The 19,714-nt window shown below is 36.5% G+C and overlaps 1 protein-coding gene across 5 annotated transcripts in view; it reads left to right on the top strand.

Moving 5' to 3' along the window:
• Positions 1–19,714, top strand: part of LOC143432212 (QRFP-like peptide receptor) — a 106,766-nt gene that overhangs the window by 31,759 nt on the left and 55,293 nt on the right. For all 5 annotated transcript variants that reach the window (XM_076908981.1, XM_076908977.1, XM_076908978.1 and 2 more), the window contains exon 3: positions 14,478–14,599. In XM_076908981.1, the coding sequence (XP_076765096.1) occupies positions 14,478–14,599 (122 nt within the window). The remainder of the gene's footprint in view (positions 1–14,477; positions 14,600–19,714) is intronic.

Below are 19,714 nucleotides of genomic sequence, written 5' to 3'. Positions count from 1 at the left end.
GCGTTACATTTGAATAAAGCTGCAAACGTCCCATGATCCAGATTCGAGCATCGGTGCAAAACGGGCGCTAATGGAAACGTTATGTCCCATTTACGTGATCCTTAAACTTGTGTTTTGCGCAAATTGTTTCGTAGTAACCACTCAAAATTCGAATAGTATAGCTAATCAGTGTTGCACTGGCAGTATATGAAAACGTGTAGTCAAGTTGATTGCAGAATTCGCAGTTTCCTCGAGGAAAGCAAAGAATTGTTCTACAACCATTCCTTACGTTGCATCGCGCATGTGTGCGTGTTACGAGCTTAAGAACCATGAGTATAAAAATAGCGACTCTTGTCGCTGCTATTTTTGCACTGTTGGTTCCATTGGGAAAGAATAATGAGCTATGGGAATTAACAATCGAGAAGTTGTATTTCCTATTAGAAGAATAGAGACGATCTAATCACTGATTCCACAAATTACTGCTCATATTTTTTGCTTGATATTTATGTAACTGGCAACTCCTTTTTTCTATACAGCAAATAGTGTTTTTTATTTTCAGTGACGATTTTACGATACGTAGACTTTATATGATATAAGAGCATTTCATTAAATTTTCTTCTGATATTCAATATCGTGTAGATACATATCGACGATCTTCAAAGGGGGATGCTTTTATTAAGCTGAAGAACAAAATAGTAGGTTTTTTTTGAAACTGGCAAAATTAATAACAATCGTAATAATTTTTAATATTAAAATTCGTAATGAACACAATTTCTAATAAAATTGTGTAAATTAAAAATAACATTTGCAATTTTTAGTTGTGAAAAAGGAATATCGAGTTAACAAAGATTAACTAATATTTGTGTTCTGAGATTACAAGTGTCAATTAAGGCGATTAATTAATTTACAAAGCATAGCATAACCTTTTTCTGCACGCAATTGGTATTCTTCCTGCAACATTTGGTATTCTAATCGTTTATACTAAAGTTCTCTTGGCATGTTCAGCTTAGTTTAAGCATCTTATTCTTTTTAGAATTTTGGATTCAGCAATCACGTGGTAAAGGTTGATTGCCAAGGAAACGACTGTCCAAACCACTTAATTAAGACAAAATCTGTAATAGACTTCGCCAATAACATGATAATAATGGTAGATATTATTAGATATATTATACATGGCGACAGACGTTGTATAACATTCGAATGAAAAATCCCTGTCGCTTTCGCTTTAGAAAGAAAACTTGCTTTTCATAATTTTAATAATATTGAAACATATGGTTAGAAGGAAGTGAGTCCATTAAAAATCTCATTATAGTGTGATTTACATAAGACTTGTAGAATTTTTTCCGTTTTATAATTTTTTATATTTGCAATACGATTTTAAAATGTCAATTCTGCTGTCGCTGTTTAAAATCGACAGTAATTGCAATTTCGATTCAAAAGATGAAAATTTTACAAGAGTTTCATGTTATTACATTTACATAAATGCTATTAATTAAAATCTATTCAGATTTATTTCCGAACCGAGTGTTATTATTTTATCTTTCATCATTTTTAATATTAACTTATATAATTATATTTTGCTTTTTTAACTGCAAACTGACCTTATATATATATATATATATATACATAATATATAATCATATATCATATAATATATATTATAATATATATATATCATAAAATCACTTTGATTTCTTCTCAAATGAAGTATTGTAATAACATCATTTCGTGTTCTAGTAACCATTTCTATGGCAAATGTCCGCACATTTGTCTTGAGCGTCTATTCATATTTCGTCGAACGAGGAATAGAAAAGATCACGGTTCGTGGATCCACGAAAAAGATTTAGTATAGACCAATGGGAGACGTTAGGCCGTGATACTACACAAGGGTGAATTTTTTGTATTGGATATCGCCCATCTTGTTGCCCGTACAAATTTACAATAATTGACGAAACTCGCACGATTTTCTGGGAAAACGTATTTCGTCCAAATTAAATTTTCATGTAGGATATACATACGTATAATTACGTTCTCATAAAATGAAAGTCGTAGCACATATTATAATACGATATATTCACTTGTATCGAAATAAATTTCAAATTTCTAATTGCCTTTATTTACCATATAAAAAATCTACATTGTTTTTCTGTTTAATATTTTATAGTACTTTTAATATTTGCATCTTGGATTAATTTATTGTACGACGAATTGTATCAAGAATTGTCTTGTTAATTGTAATACAGCAGTGATTTGCTTCGTTGAGCTTTAATCTTGGTTTTTTAAGAAAAATCGAAAAATTTCAATAGGAGTACTACAAGGAGGTATTTCATCTCGTTACAAGGTATTCCATTATTTGAAACGATGCCCACGGCTCTCAGCCTTTTCTTACCGTACATACAATATTCTAGGTTAGACGAGGATATACATCTACTAACTCGCCATTTTCGTTCCATATACATAAATCAGGTTTTATCTCCCAGCTAAGTGCGCGTCGATGATAGATATTATTCCAAAACGAATATTAAATCCCAAAGTTCCTTTCATCTCACTACCTTCCAAAAGAAGATACCAATTTATGCATCGTTATATGATCTCTAATTACTAATTACTTTCAAACTCTCTCTCTCTTTCTCTCTCTCCCTCTCTCTCTCTCTCCTTTTCTCCGCCCACGTACGTACGCTATACAAAGTTTTCTTCAAACGTGTTCGAATATGTTAAAAGCATAGACGAGCTCCGTGCGTTACCAACGGTTCTCTCAACAGGTGTGGCTTCTGTTGACCCTCCTTTCCTCACTGCGATTCTTACAACTACGTCAATATTAAAACTGTGATAGGCCGCAACTGTTTCTGTCTGAGAAAATGTTCGCATCCGCGTTTCACGGAACGGCAATTCTCGCCGCGAACGGAAGCACGTGCACAAGTGCACCCTCGTGGCGTGCAGAGTGTCATAGCCGAAACTTTTTTGGTCAATGTTCCACGAGAGTTATCCCTTTGTGTACATATCGATTTCTCGTTTGTACGCGTGGGAAGCGATCTAATTTATCGCGGAACAAGCACGTTTCACGTTGTGATAGAAAACGTACGTACGACACTTTTTTGACAAAGGGTAGCTCGAGAAATCAATTTCCGATCATAACAACATTTTTACCGCAGCGACCGCGTTTACACTATATGATAAAAGTAACATATTTCACTAACAGGTAGTCGTTATAACAACTATGTAGAAACAAGTAATCTCTCGAGCTCTTGATGAATCCGATTTATAAAATGTTAAAGTAATATGCAATAATTATAGTAAACCTGAGAATGGATCGAATTAGTATCTCTAGAAATTTGCAGTCCACATTAAGTCAAGTATATGGCAAGTAAGAATATCAGGTGCGAGGGACGTAATTTTTCAGGGCAATTCCACGGTGACACGCGGTCATCGCGGATGTTGCGTTCCCATGCGTTATCTTGTTTCGCCAGTTAAAAAGCACTATCGAAGATCTAATTTATGGCGGAGCCCAACCAGTGTCAATCGATCCCTTGTCATTCGTGATTTTTCACGTTAAAAGATACATGTTCATAGATTTACCCCTGTGACGGGAAATCGAACATTGTCCCTTTCGCTCGCCTATTTTCCGTAAATCTTTTATTTTATTATTAGATACATTGCAGAGGATGAAAATCCTCGTGTTTGAAAGGTATTATTAAATTCGAAGAACCGTTTGATTTGTATAATATAATGCATTAAAAAAAAAAAAGAAAAAACAATGTATGCATCATATATCTCGTAGAGCTGTATCAGTGTTTCGCGTTTGACAACGATCTGCTCATGATCAAATAGAATTTGTTATTCACTCCAGACACTGTTTCTATAATAGATAGGGTATAATATATAGGCTCCTCCTGTGTTTGTATATTGTGAACGTGATTAGTTTTCAAGTTTTAATTGGAAATTTTTCCTTTATGTGTACGAGAGATACAATTCTTATGGCATATATAATTAAATAGAACGAAATTTTTAACGAAACATTAGTAAAAAGGGCTCAAATTCTGTTTTGCAACGATGCCTTAAATTCTATACTAAATGACTTTAAATGCTGTACTAATATAATTAGTTGTTTTGAGGTGGTTTCATAATAAAAGATTCTTGGTTTTACGAAAAAATACGAGTAAGTGAGTAAATTTTCATTCGAGAAGCGGGATCATTGGAAGAAATCGATAATACAAGGATGACATCATCGTTGGATGGGTTGCCGCGGTATCAGTGCGCGCGACTTGTAGAAAAACCGCGTCTATCAACACGGTAGAGATACCTGTTTATTCTCGCAGCACAAAGCCACGTGGTGATTCCTTTTACCTCATTTTCGAGAACCGTGTCCGTCGACGCGACAAAGACGCGCGCTGATTCTCGCGGTACAGAATCGGTAGCTACCTGCACGCCAAAGCCACGTGTCGATTGCTTACAGAATCTGGGTCAACCCCAGACACGAGACACGCGTCGATCCTCAAATCGAGCGGTACGTGACAGCAGCTTATCTCGTTGACGTTCATCGAGCAGGAAGACTGTGAAACGTATCGGAGAGATGTCTGATGATTTTACGTTGAGAAAAATCGTAGATCAGACGATGAACCTGGTTGCTTCGAGGAATCGATAAAAATCCATACATACAAGATGTTTTAGTGGATTGGATTAACGTTTTATTTAATGTATGCAAGTTATTCGCATAAATAATCCACCCATTTTAATTCTTCTTATTCCCTAAAAAAATCGTCGTTGGAAGTATTTATGCATGTTCTAATTAGTGATGTAGCCTTCGTAATTTAATTATCAGATGGTACGGCGGAGTATTTCTGTGTAAGTGCAAGGAGGGGAGTATAATATTATGTGGAAACGAAGGCGAAAATGAGTGCCTGATGGAAGGTGTGTTGTCTAACTGTTTTCTGGACGGAAGAAATTCCGCGAGGAGGTGGAGATCGATGTTTGTTATTTTTACGCACTACGTCTGAAAAAATCTTAATTTTCGCTAGGTTTGCCGATAAATCCTGAAAAAATATCACCTTCTCTTCTTAAGTAGAAGTTAAGTTAAGTTAACTCCTCTATTTCGACGTACAGATATCACTCGTGTGAAATACAGTATTCGCTTTTGCAACACGGGAGCTACCAGTAAACTATTTGCTGAATAAAAATATGTTTGAATTTTGTACAATGTAAGGAGTAGTTTGAAACACTTTTTTCTGCACTAAATAGATAACAAATAAGACTTCACGGTAAAATGACCCACTCCGTATCTCATGTAATTACATTGTTCATGCATATGTATTATACGTGTGGAGTAGAAGTGTGAACTCGGCAAATATATGCTCTTGCTATCTAGGCGGTGAGCGCGTATAGCAATTTGTAAAGTAAATGTATTCACTAACAATCAGATCTAAAAAGTGCGTTGAATATATCGACTGCGAACCAATTTTTCGAACGTTAATAGGTATATACGATAGTGTGTTGTAACATGCACGTTTAAAAACGCATTTTGCAGTTGACGGATGAATGAAGATTGTACGGGAATTTTTGAAAACGAAAAAAAAAGTAGCGAAAAATGTGCAAGTCCATGTTGAAAAACTACGTCGTTCTGAATGACGTAGTAGCACATACAAATCACATAAAAGTGCAGTTATCCATTCGCTGCATCCATTTCTACAAATGGAGTTCTATCAACTAGAGAATTTATCATATCGCGGTACAAAGAACTTTCGCTTTTCAAAACATTTTGTCGATACTGCAACCACTAATTATAAGTAAAACTCACTGAAAGTATGATTTTAAACACTTAGTTGCAGTAATTTTCGTGCCAATTAGGAAACCTTTGGATGGTTTCTATTGTAATCGCATATTTATATGTTACCATTCCACATAGAAGATTTTTCTAGAATTTTTCATGTTTTATTCAGTTCGTTAAAACTATGTGTAGCGAAAATTTTCGATTAAATACACATCAGTAATGCGTGTACTGCGTACGGCAGTGAAAAAAAAATGAAATACGCCTCTAAAAGCAAGAACAATATTATACGACATTAATGAACAATGAACTTTAAAAATTTGTTATTCCAATCTCAAAATTCAGCCATTAACGATGATTTGACAAGCGTAAAATAAAAGAGAAATAGAATTGCAGCGCTTTGGAAGTTTTAAACGATGGCGTAGTACGTGAATGTAACGTAGTTTGCGAAATTGCTTCGAGGCTTCGTTATTGCATACAGTCGTGAAAATTTTTGTTTTTAATTTTTGTTTTCTATATTTTTAACAACAAGTAACAATTATATTTACATACAAGCTATGCATACACTCTGCATCCACGAATCTTGTACTATATATTTTTGACAAGCATATAAAAAGAAATTGAAATGTACGCAATTTGATGTTGCATTTTCAAGTGAGTAGTATAAATTCATTTCATTTGAAGTATTGTTCGTTGCTTGTAAAATGGCGAAGAATTTCCGACGTCTTTCCTTGAATTCACAATTGCTTCGCAGAGAGCGAATGATACGAGTCACAGTTTAATTTTGAAAAAGGAGCGCGTCCCATGTCCCGCAAGAAACGTGGCAATTTCACGGGCAAGAAACCTCGACGATTTGCAACATGCAAACTTTTCGAGTCCTGCTAAGCTCGTTTCCCATAAGAAAAATTCGTCACTTCGTTAAAGCAAATTGCTGGCGAGGAGCTTCCGCGTTATCGTTCCAGACTTTTCCTGAATGCCGTCGTTTCTACTGGTCGATTGCGCTCGTCAGGACATTTGTCCTACTGTACTTCTTATTACCCTGCTATTTAAGTAAAAATAGTGTTTACTAATGATGTTTCAATTACTCTCAGCCTGTTATAAATTGAACGAGAACTATGGTTAACACTCTTGCGACACTCTAGTTTCCAAACATTGTTTCCACATAATATTTAGTAAAAATAGAACAAAATTTCAATGTGACGTTGAATGAATCGACGTTGTTATGTTACGTTTAAAATCCTTCGAAGGAGATATATGTATAATATCAGAAATTTAAGGCCTCTTTTGCGTATAAAAAGTATAAAAAGGCTATTTCGACAACCAGCCAAATTTAGCACTAAGGACACAACATGGATGCTAACATGTCTTCATTTTTGTTATTTTTACTTTCCTTTGACAAGTATAATCTCAGCTACAATTAATCATTATCCGTAGGCAAAAGAAATTTCGAATAAAATAGATAAATTAATGTAATAATGTGCAATATTTGTACAATTTTGCAGAAATTCCATGGTTATATAATTTTCAGTTGACACGACTCGACGATATATAATACGTAAGAAAGAGTATGTGAACAGCATAAGACGCTGCGGTAGAAAAAGATTGTTATCAGTTCAGAATTGTTTGCGGGCAGCAGGTAATTAATTTTTAGCTAAATTCTGTTGGTTCATCACGCACGCCTACGTAACGAGTCGACTGACTGACTTAAAACAAGTTACACAACGAACTTCAGCCTGAAATGGCCTCTTCCGCATTAGGAGGATTCACCTTTCTTACGATAGTATTCGGACATGAAAACAATATAGATTTCTATTTCGCCCAAGTATTGTATTGTATAAGAGCTAGCCCCACTTAGCTCACACTTCGTCGATCATTTAATCCGTTTACTTAAATAACAACACCTAACCAATAATTAATACGATGAAATAGCTCGATCGATGTAATTGCAACTTGCGTTCGCTATTTTACGTTCAATCTGATATAACATCAAGAGCGTTTAATTAATCAATGGTATGGCAGAATTGTTTCATTATGCTTTTCGCTCGATTAATTTTTCCGGGGCTGAGAGCAGTGGCCTAGATAGATAGCGGCATTACAGTGTACTTAAATGCGTTTAATTTCGGTTTCAATCCTCGTTGCGTGAGCAATACCCGATTTAATTTTAAACTAAACCGTACTTCTCACGTGTTGGAAGTGAATTAACGTTTCTTCCCGGAGTAATTCAGAATGTATACAATTAGTTCAATTTTTTTCTATCATTTGTAGAGGAATGGTTCGATGGGGTGAAATTAATTATTACTTAACATGACCCAATACTTTAAATACTTTCTATTTAGGTTCTTCACTTTTTTAACTTTGTAACAGTGTGATTAAAATAAATCGCGTTCGAATCACGAAAGGATAACTTTTCGACGCCAACTCTAATGCCGTGTCTAAATGCTATTTTTGTACATCGTCGCTCATCGATACTTGGTTGCAATCAATATTCACTGACAGGTTTTCATGAATATCTCCAGTGAAAATTAAGAGAATCCAAATTCGAATTTCTGCAACGTATTTGGAAATTATCGGAATCTAAAGCACGTCTATTTTAAAAATAATTATCTTTTGTCGCGATCGTATACGATGAATTTGCAATAACACAGGCGATTATCTCTCGAGCGATTAACTAAACGGGAAGCGTTGCTATTTTTAAGGCTATTAACGCAATTTTTCTGACTATTAATGCATGGTTTTATTCAACGTTAAACGATGCTTTTCATGGGAACTTTTAGGATTCTCTTGCTTTTGGTTGCTTTTTATTGTGCACCCATTTCTCTTATCCCCGAACTGTACTGTAGCGTCTTATCCGCTCAAAATCCACTTGAATTGCTTTCGGATAAGCGGGAACCATTCTTGCCCATTATCCGATCTGATAAGTTCGTCGTACTGAATTCGAAATTTAACACGCCCTGACTGAGACTTTGCTCACGTATGGGTTCTGCTGCGCAATTTTCCCTCGCTTTCATTAAAGTTGTCTCCTCATCCAAAGCACGTATTCATTGCACGATTTTAACGAGATTCTTTTCAAAACTCCTACATGGAGTGAAGTAACGGTCGTTTTACCTGTCTCTACCCTCACGGTACCCATACGGCTACTAAGATCAACTAAACAAATTGAACGTATAACAACATCAATCATGCGTACACAATCATGATAATAGTAAACATTAAGCAAACTACTTCGAAAGATATTCTATCTTTACCTAAAATGCGTTTAGATACGACTTTTTTCTCAGACATACTACAGACATACGAATAATTCTCCTTTTGAATCCTTTTTAATCCCTTTGAATTGAATTATCTCGACCGTATTTTTCTCACTATATCAGTGCCATCTCGGATAATAAAATGACTATAGTAAAATGACTGATAACTCCGGTATTTTCGGCTTCACGTAACATGTCCCTCATAATATTTTCAATTTTATTTCGCGATCCCCAGCCTATTGCTCCGTCGATTTTCATGTTCTTCGGCGGATCGTTTACGAATCGGTATAACGAATTCGTACTCTTTTTTCTAATGTTATTTCTATATTATCATCAGTAATAAAGTCTCTACCCAACGAATAAGTACAACTGATTATATTTTCCGGGATTACATAAAAATCAATTTCAATTTCGCAATCAGCTATTGAAATAATTTGTTTTAAATGCCCGAAAACATTTATTTTACTACGATTCACACCCTCAAATGCATGATATTATTGCGCGGCCCATATGTACGACACTCGTACTAAACTGCAGCAAATGCATTGTTGTCACGATACTTGTAGGTTTTGAGGTACGCTCTTCCGCTGCACAGGCTTGCTACGGATAAGATTGTTTCTTGTGATCCATGGCTCCACGGGCATAGTGTGATCCCCTCTCGCGTCATATGGCCCGACTCGTTACAATTGAAGCAACGCAGAGCATCACTTTCCTCAATCGACGGCGACGCTCGACTATGTCGAAGATTTCCAATTTGTCCCTTAATTCGCCGCGACAAGCTAACTCTTTCATCACCAAAAAGCATTCCTCTACGGATTCGTCACGTTTATAAAGTTTTTGATGTAACTCGACATTAGTTATTTTTCTCGAAAACTCGCTAAGCAAAAACGATTTAAATTTTGTCCATCAGGTGAGATCTCGTTCAATGTGAATGTGTGAATAACTTCGCAGGTCCCGTTAACGAGTTTTTGGCAAATAATAATTTTTGTATTTCAGTCCAACCAAACAACATAGCATTGTCCTCAAAATCCAACAGCCACCAAATATTCATTGTCGACTCGACATCTTTATCTTCCTCTTCTTCTTCACTTTCGTAATCTACCTCCCCGGTTTCATCTCCGTTTAACACCTCGCTAAACACTTTCAAGTTCATTAAGTGTTTGCAAATTCTGTGAGCCAGTGCCTCTTTCTCATCGTTATAATCTAGTTTTTAAATATTGCAAATTCCCTTTACGTCCCTGGCGGTTAACGTATTCCTCGCCCACGTAACTTTTCTTTGGTATTCTTTTGAACCCTCCTAGAATTGGAATCCGGAAAATTCCCTAAGACTCTTTCGGAAACGAAGTTATGGAAGGCCCTAATTACCTTCGTTGGGCCGTGGAAATGTTTTGTTGCACACCCGGTATCTGTCGCAATGTGCTCATTGCAAAATATTAATATTCTAATAATTATAGAAACGCGCGTCGCGATTAACACGACACGTTGGACGTGCGAACCGTTACGGCTATTTCGCAATAAACCATCCACAGTTCCCTAATATCCGAATCGGAATTTTACGTAATAATTCACTAATCCCACTTCTGAAAGTTATAGTGGACTTGTATGAATAGCTTATTAATTAAAAATTACAAGAATACAATAGAGCACGTTCAATAGGTCGCGTTGCACTCTAACAAGTGCCGATCGTTCCTGGTCCGTTACTTTGATTTACCTTCTTCGCTGATGCAGAATTGGGCATCACGAAACGACTGAGACTGCGCAGGTCAGCATTACTTTCAGGGTAAAAGTTCCAGTTAACGCTCTGATCGACATCTGGAGGATGTCGAGTTTTCTACCTTAAAGAAGTTCAATTGTTTCAACATAAACTTCGAAAAATTAACAAACAATGAACAATCCCATTGATGCAAGGAGGTACGTTACGAGGAGTTTGCACAGTTGGACTTGTAGTTCTCGTATGTAGCGTATGTTTAGTTGAGAAACTAGTATTACCCCCCTCGTTGGCCCACCTTAGCATTGTACCTGCATGTTAACATACACTAAACATACATTAACCGGACACTACACGTGACGTACAAATACGACTGTGCAGCGCCTCCTCGTCGTGGTGTGGCGTACAGTACAGGAGAACGTATGGGAGGATATACGGGATGTTGATGAGAAATCTAGAAAAGCATTTAATTTTAAGTGAGTAATTTTTTTTAATTTACAATTTTAACAAAAATAATTTAAATGCTCGATTGAAAATTAAGGGACACACATGTAGAGTGTTTGCACACTATTTGCGTGCGACTGGATTTAGTGATAGGATCGTGTGACTGAGGATGATAAGGTTGGCATGGACGTGACCGCGAGCGTTTGAGGAATGGATAGGGAACAGTGTGAATCTGAGTGACCGGTGATTAATAGCCACTGTTAATTAATAAAGTATACAGTTCTTTTTACATTCTTGGTAGGTCAAAGAAAACTTTTGATCAAAAATTTCTTTTTACGTTCAATACTAATATTGATCAAACGTTTCAAAGCAAGAAGGATCTTGTTTCACATGAGATCAGAGTTATTCGATTACTCGCGATATTCCATTATTTGAACAGCGTGTTACGGTATTCGGGCCTCCAAAATGTTTAATTACCTCCAAATTGCTTTACAGCGATCAATTAAAAATGATCGATCGTTTGACATTTGGCAGAAGTCCCTATACATATGTTTAAACTCATAATTATAGTTCCTAGAAGAAAGAAGTATTTCACTCCACAGAAATAAAAAAAAAGGCACTGCGGTAAGAAAGATCGATGCGATAGTATCGCAGACATTTGTCCGACGTGTAAGAGAACACTAATTGAAATTAATGTAATTGTTGTAGAATTAGCACGAAGTCCAGTCGATTAAGGCAAATGAGCGCAGCTGTGTTTTAATCTATCATAATTTTAATGTGTCTAATGTGATTAGGTCTCAACGGCGAAAGAATTGATGTACGATGATAATCACTGTGGGCGTTTGATCAAAGAAAGAAACTTTAATCGAGGCTACTTTAATAACTCGGTATAGATCTATGGCGGCCTTTCGACACTCGCCACTAGAGGGACAGCACCGTTTACACTTTCCTGAAGGTACCCGATGACCCATCCTTTCCAATATATAGGAGTTCTGACCTGTTCCTAATATCCCAGCGTCTAAGGCAGGGCCTGCTAGGCAGCCGCACTGATGAGTCCGCTAGCAGGCCCAGGACGAAACGTTCTTCCCCTCTCTTTTCCTTCTTTCCTCTTCTATTCTACAGCAAACCGAAGCAATGCCGCTTCAGATTAATTTGGATTATAACTGGATAAGATTTAGAATGTTTAGAATCTGTAGAAAAATTGGGATTCATCGTACAAATTGCTCGAGTTGTTGTTATTGTTATTAAAAATATTGGGGAAATGATATTAGTTGTATTATATGGTTAGTATGAGTTGATCTTATGGATCTTATAATTAGCTAATCTGCATAATTAAAGAGTTGTGACGGAAGGAATAGGACCGGAGGGAGCCCGGTACAGAGGGTCGAATGAATGTTGTAAATATCAAAGTGCTGATCGCGTCTATGCAACGTTCTCTTAGCATCTGGATGTTAATTGTTGAATTACACCCTGGTGATATACAAGCGTGGATAAACAGTGTTTCATTAAACGGCGAAAATACCTTGTTATTTACTCGGATAGATTGTTTTCATTGAATCCATGCTTTACATCTATCTCTTCTCGGCAACGATTTCAGGATATTTCTACGTGGATTTTATTTCCTCCTGGCTAGACGACTTTTCTCCGAGTCCGCAATTAGCGATCACGATCGTCCGATCGATTCAGCGTTCCACCCTTATTTAGTGATCGGAAGTCATCGTCGCGCAAACTCGTTTCGATCGAACAGCTGGTAACTTTGTTAAATTCAGCATTGCTATTGGATCGTGTTACGCTTTAGCATTAAACACCGGCTTAACTTAACTGAAGCAATTGAGATCAGGCTTGTGTTTCAGTTCTACGTTTCCTTTATCTTTCCTACGATTACGGTTAACGCTCGGTTCCCTGTCCGATCGAACTGGAAACACGTCCAAGTCCTTAACTCCTACTCTGAATCTATTGCTATTCTCATACGTAAAAGTCGAATCGAGTTTTCAAACTTTATTTCTCCACCAGAAATTTTGAATATAGACACGTTTTGTACACGGTAACAATATTTACACGGAGTATTTTTGGTGATTTAGAAATTAGAACTGAAACTTTACTAGTAACGCTTCGCCAACGGTTTCGTGAAAAGGAACTAGAAAAATACGATGGTATAATCGTCGGAAGTATTTCCTGCAAACATTGTTTTGTATGTAAAATTTCAGTCAAATTCGACGTGACAATTTTGCAGAAATACAGTGAGGGTATTAAAATAAATGGTAATAATACGCGTGTCGTATTATATATATACAGATATAGTACAGCAATAAAACTTCTATACGTTGTCAGACGTTAAATGCTTGTCGGTAAAAAAAAAGTTGCATTGCGCTAATTTCTCAATTCTGCTATAGAATTTCTAATTACATAAGACTACCGTCATTCACGGGTAATTTTTATCCTGGGGCTGTGGATTTCCGTGACGCGTGCGCGTGTAACGGAAACATTCGATTCAGAGTGGTCAGCCTGCCGTGGTACATTCCAGTTCAGAGACATTGGGATGGTTTCTGGCGAGGTGCGTTTCGCGGTCATTAACAGCTTCAAGAACAATTATACTTCAATAACGTCTATCTTCTTTCTTCTTTCGCCAACTCGAAAGGGTTGATTAAAAGCGTTTCATCACCTCGCTCCACTTTCGTCCTTTCAAACCACCCTGAACGCATCCCTCTCGCCATCTTTTATTCTAGTTTGCCCCACTTCCTTTTCATTTCGCCACGCAGTTCATTGTCCTGTATGATTTTTGTTCTCTACGGTATTGTTTGAACCTCCCTTGAGGAGTGTGTAACGAGATTCTGGAAACTGAGGTTTTTCGCGCGCGGAATATAGCGAACAATTTTAGTAGGCTTTCGCAGAAATGTATCTTCCCTTTCGAAATCATTCTATACACGTGTCACATGAATTTTCTGTAATGTTTCTTCATAAATGATTGTTGTTATTTGCCATTGTTACTCTGCTTAGGCACAAGTGACTTTTAAAGAGGTCACACACCTCCGCATAGTGCCGTTTTGTCACTTTTGACAATGTACCGAAGAAATATTTTGAACAAAAATTAGACGATACTTGATCCGCCCAAATTTCCAAAAACATCAGTATTCTCACACATTTTTAGTTGATCTGTCGCTTTTCGATCGCCGTTAAATTTCCAACAGAAGACAGTGGTGAGTTTTAAAAAGTCGTCAAAGTTTTTACAAAAGTTATTTGCACTTGTCATTCAAAATTCGATATTTTATATGCTAGACCTTTTTTAGGGGAGCGAGAAACTTCTTAAACCTAATAAGATGCAAATGGTCTATTGCAGGTGGCCAAATTGTTCTCTTACACGTGGACTATGGGCCTGTTCCTATGCAAGTCGGTGCATTATATGCAGAGCGTCTCGGCTATTTGCTCGGTTGTCACGTTAACCGCAATGTCGATCGAAAGGTAAGCCTGACGTTATTGCTTCCCATTGTTACGCGTATAATGTTATGCGTGTCATTTCACTCAGTCGAAGAAGATGTATACATGTATACATACATGTATACAGAGTTGGGCCGAACACTGGCTGATTTCTGATGAAATAATAAAAAAGAAAAATTAAGAAAATGGAGATTTTTCTTGTTATCAATTCCCTTTACAACAGCGTATGAATTCTGATCTGTAATTAAATGATATTTGTTAAAACTGTTGTACGATTAGTTCGTATTAAGCCTGGTCAGTATAATTTAAACTCAGAACGCAGGAGCCGATGTCTTGGGAAACAAGAAGAAATCTTGAGACAAGAATAAAGAGTAACTTAGATCGTAGAAAATTTCATCGTATTTTTCGGCTGCTTGGTAGTTCTTTAAAAGTGCGCACATATTAGTTTCCGTTCAATGCCCAAAACAAGAAATTCAAAGCAAATTCTAATTAACAAATGGATAACTAAAATGGTAGATGTTCATATTTAAGTAAATATTAATTATGTAGTAAAGTGATTTTATAGAAAAAGATAAAATTTGTTATATCGTTACATAATACTCCGTAAATTCACATCTAATGCCTATGCAATGTCTGCATAAATCCTGTATAGTTTTAGCGTATTCTTTGCATATTTCCTGCATACTTTACGCATACTTTTTTCTGCATATTGTTTGCATATATTTGAGTATACCTTAACCGCAGAAGAAACCCGTAATCTGGTTATCAGTTTCCAAGCTCTAGTTTTAATTAAATCCTGCTCCTTTTTTCTACTTACATCCTAAGAGTTCTCTCCTCTCAGATCGTATTTCTCTCATTGCATATCGCGAAACGAAAATTTACGCGGTGCACTTCAAACTCTATGAACGCCAATAAATAGGATAAAAAATATTGCAGGTAGTACTTGAAGAAGAAGAAAATTAATTTGCAGCCGCGAAACGTAAACATTTTCAGCAACGCAAACGCCATTCGCCAGTTCGGCTTCAAAGAGTTAAGAAACTGTTTAACACGGGACCGTCGCTGCATCAGTTACACAGTGCACGCGCAAGTTGCTTAATTAATGCACTTAAACCGTCTTCCTGAAATTCAGTTTATTTATAGCTGTATCGCTCCATGGATCCGGCTTTCTATTTATGCGTACGCTCGTTTCATGTTACAGTGAAGGAACGTCGAGGTTAATTCATTGATCTCGCGCGGTTGCATCTTTATGTTGCGGATTTTATACTTCTTAACATTAACCGACACTCCTCTTTTTTTTTCTCACCTACGATTAATTTCGCCCAGCAAATGTTTGTTAGAATGAAGCGTTTCGAAATTCGAGTTTTTCTCGTTTACATTTCTTTTCTGCATTCTTCTACTTTTGATCAAATATAGGTTAGAAAAAAACGAAACTATACAATTGGGAATATTGATCGGATTATTACAATGCAGGATCACTTGTTAGTTAAACGATTCTTTCCTAAATGCATGAAGAAAAAACAATTTTTGAAAAAGAAAAGAAAAATGGTACGAGTTAACCTGCTATAGCGAAAAGGTTGTAAAATACCTAGGAGGTAATTAAGGTTTCTTGGGACAAATTCCGATAATATTTCATTAGATTCCCAAGGAGCTTAATATTTTGCAGTACATTTATAACGTAGATTACTGTCAAATATTCTTGTAAACTGTTCTCATGGCCGCTGATTTATGGCGAAGGGAAACGAACGTTAAATACATTCTCGTTACGCGTTTCTAATCCTCCGGTGAAGCCGTATACCTTGTGATTAGGCGTGCAGTACACGTTACTCTGCTATAAATCATTAGGTTCTTCAGTGGTCAACGATCGATAGTCGCAGCTACAGCTAGCCATTGATGACTCGCTCAGTCTCTGCGACAATAACATAACTTCAGATTTGCCACTGTTCAGTCATTTATCTAGAAAGAATATTCGTTAAGATCAGTGAATATTATAATATTTGCATAACACTTGTTGTATCTCATTAGATTAATTTGTCGAATTTCAGTAACACGTTCTTACAAAGTTGTAACGATTCAAATTTGTTTTCAAAAACAATTTAGTTTTCTAGTTATTCCAGATTATGGTATAATATCTCTTGAAGGAATTACAAAGTTATTTGTACATATTTTTATTGAAACAACGAACAACAAACAAAATTTGATTCTTTTTTCATACATTTGTTACTGCGTTTTCACCAATTTTACTTTATTTGTTGTTCTAACAAGAAATTTATTTATTCCTTTGTTTTTTTATTTGAAATAGTTGTTGCGTATAATTTATTGTTTCAAATATTTTTATTTATCTATTGATTATTTCTTAGTAATTGGCTTTATACGTTATCTTTATACGATAATATAATCAGTACCGAACGGTAACTCGAAGAGAATGTAGTTGATAATTGCATATCATATAATAATGGGGGAAATTAATGCCCAACAGAATTTATTATGTACCATCAATTAAAATTTTATTTTTTTTTTATGAGAAATAAATTTTCTAGACAAATCTAGATTTGTCTAGAATTAGAAATAGATATTGACATTCTTTCGTTAGTTTGCAAACAAACGCATATACATATCGAAACGAAATACGAAACGGAATACGAATGTGCTAAAGATAATTAAAGAGCGAAAGGAAAGGTAATTAGTTCATGCTTTAGGTACAATTTCGGTACAATTTCGTCAAATTCTTCGAATATCTCGCATTCGAGATCAAATCGAACACAGAAGGAACCGCGTCGATTCTATTTGAAAGTTTACATCTCTGGAGTGGTCCCAAGTGATTCGTTCTGTTCTCTTCTTCTGACACCTTTCAGTGGTAGTACGACGGGACGTTCTGCGAATTGTCTTTTCTATATCGGACGAGATTGCAAGCGGTTCCCTTTTCTTTTCTTCTTCCCTATTCCAGAAAATTAACTTTACGCCTTATAAATTCCTTTACGGCTTTTAGTTTTTCGCGATTATCTGCAGACTGTCAATTCTATACAAGAACGTATGAATAAACACATTATCATTTAATAAAAAGTATAAAATGACACGAAAATTTGAACAATTAATTGTGTAGCGTGTACACCTCGTATCGACAAAAATAAATAATAATAATAATAACAATAATAATACAAGTAAGATAATATAAAAAATATTATATTAAGATAGACACAGTAGGTGTAAGTGATTCATTTGTTTTTGAGCGTAGTCAGGAACACTTGTGAAAGGTCTTGAAGGCAAGAGTATTGAAGGCAATGTGAAAAAGCGTTAAGAAAACAACAAGAATGGCTGCCATATAGACGGCAAGTGCCCTCATGCATGTATAATACGTATCATCTGACTACACGACACAGAGGAAAAAAAATAATTAGCTCTTCCCATTGCTTGTGAACACTTTACGTGCGTTTAATTGCTCTCAGTAATATTTAAAATATTCCGCCATATTCGAAACTAGTTTTTTAGTTTTTGTTTCGAATATCGTTGTGAATAACTTTGTATAGATCGTTATGAAAAAGGGCTCAAGATTTTCACGCGTTGTTGTAATCATCAAGAAGAGCAAGAAATATTCGATCAATATAATTCTTGCAATTAATTCTTTAAAACAGTAAAAAAGTAAAAATAACAGGAAAGACTTTCAAACTTCAACGTAAAGTAATCTCTTTTGATATTAATAACAATTTTGTAGTGATAATTTTGAGTCACTTTTGTATCATCTGACATCGAACATATCAGAAATGAGCAACATAAGTTTGGCAGGCCTTTCCTAAATAGTCTATACATCGAGTAATATACGAATCGATATTCGTACTTCGACTTTAGTTGAACGATGGATTCAAAAGTATATCCGTGGGCGTCAGGCCAGTTACATAGGCCAGTAAGCCAATTAATTGGTGGATCACATCTGACCTTAAAAGGAGGCGATAGAACAGAACCATTCCAGGGAGAATCATCGGTTGTTCGATAATTAGAAAACACTGGATCAGGCCGAGGTTGCGAGATTACTCGACGACGGATGTATGATTTCTCGTGGGAAGTTGTTGCTTTCGATCGCTGCTCACGTTCAACCCCCATAAAGGACCGATGAGATACAGGTCTCTTGCACGGTCTCTCGCCCTGTGTTCGCGTTCGAAATTTATTCGCTTTCAGGCCAAATTGAACCGCCTTATCGCCGTCTCTTCCCTCCTTTCCAGGCAGTTGAATCGATCGACGCTTACTTCTTATTGTTTATCGCGAACCCCACCGAGAAAACGAAACAGATAGAGGCTTTAAGTGGTCTGTATCTCTTGGAAAATCCCCGTCGAGGAAATGCTATGAAATTTAGGGTGGGTGAAGCGTCACGGTGATTGCTGATAACAAAGAGGTAGGGTCGTGAAAAATCTTGATACCTTGGACTATGATTTAGACGTACATCATTTTTGTTTCGACTGTATCAATTTGTTTCACTATGAAAGGGAACATAGAAAAATTAGAATAACGAAAACCACGTCCACAGCCGTCCTATCTGTAATAGCTGGAGCATTACCCATCGATCTAGAAATCCAATACGCAACGTACACTCCAAATAGAAGACTACGCCTACACCGACGGTAGCGACACGGAGACGGCAGAAGCGGCAATAGAATCACGCCTGCTGACCACATGGCAACAACGATAGGACGAAAATATTGTGAATGTGGCACTGTGGAAACACCAACCCATACAATACTTCGCTGCAGATCACTAAGCGTAAAAACTAAAGAGAATGTGTTACACGCTAAATAGAGACAAACCAATCTGCACTGACCCCAAAAGTATCAACGTGACCGAACGTACATATGTACAATAAACTGGTACACGTGACGAAAGAAATACTGAAGAAAAAAGATAAAAAATGGACACGATGACCGAGGAAAAGAAAAAATAGGACACATGAAAGCAACAACGGAAGAACTCATAACTACTCCGTGGGTATCACTTTCACACGCCACAGTGATAAGGTAGTGTGAATAAAGCCCGCACGAGACTGAACAGAGTCAGTTGGTAGAGCGTGATCCTTTGCAGTGGTTAAACGCAACGTTCCATCTGCCGATGGAAGCGAAAGCCTGGATGCAGTAGAGCTGAAGTATGCGCCCGATG

The sequence above is a fragment of the Xylocopa sonorina genome, unplaced genomic scaffold, assembly GCF_050948175.1.
Source record: "Xylocopa sonorina isolate GNS202 unplaced genomic scaffold, iyXylSono1_principal scaffold0059, whole genome shotgun sequence".
NCBI lineage: Eukaryota > Metazoa > Arthropoda > Insecta > Hymenoptera > Apidae > Xylocopa > Xylocopa sonorina.
This window is presented reverse-complemented; position numbering and strand designations above follow the sequence as displayed.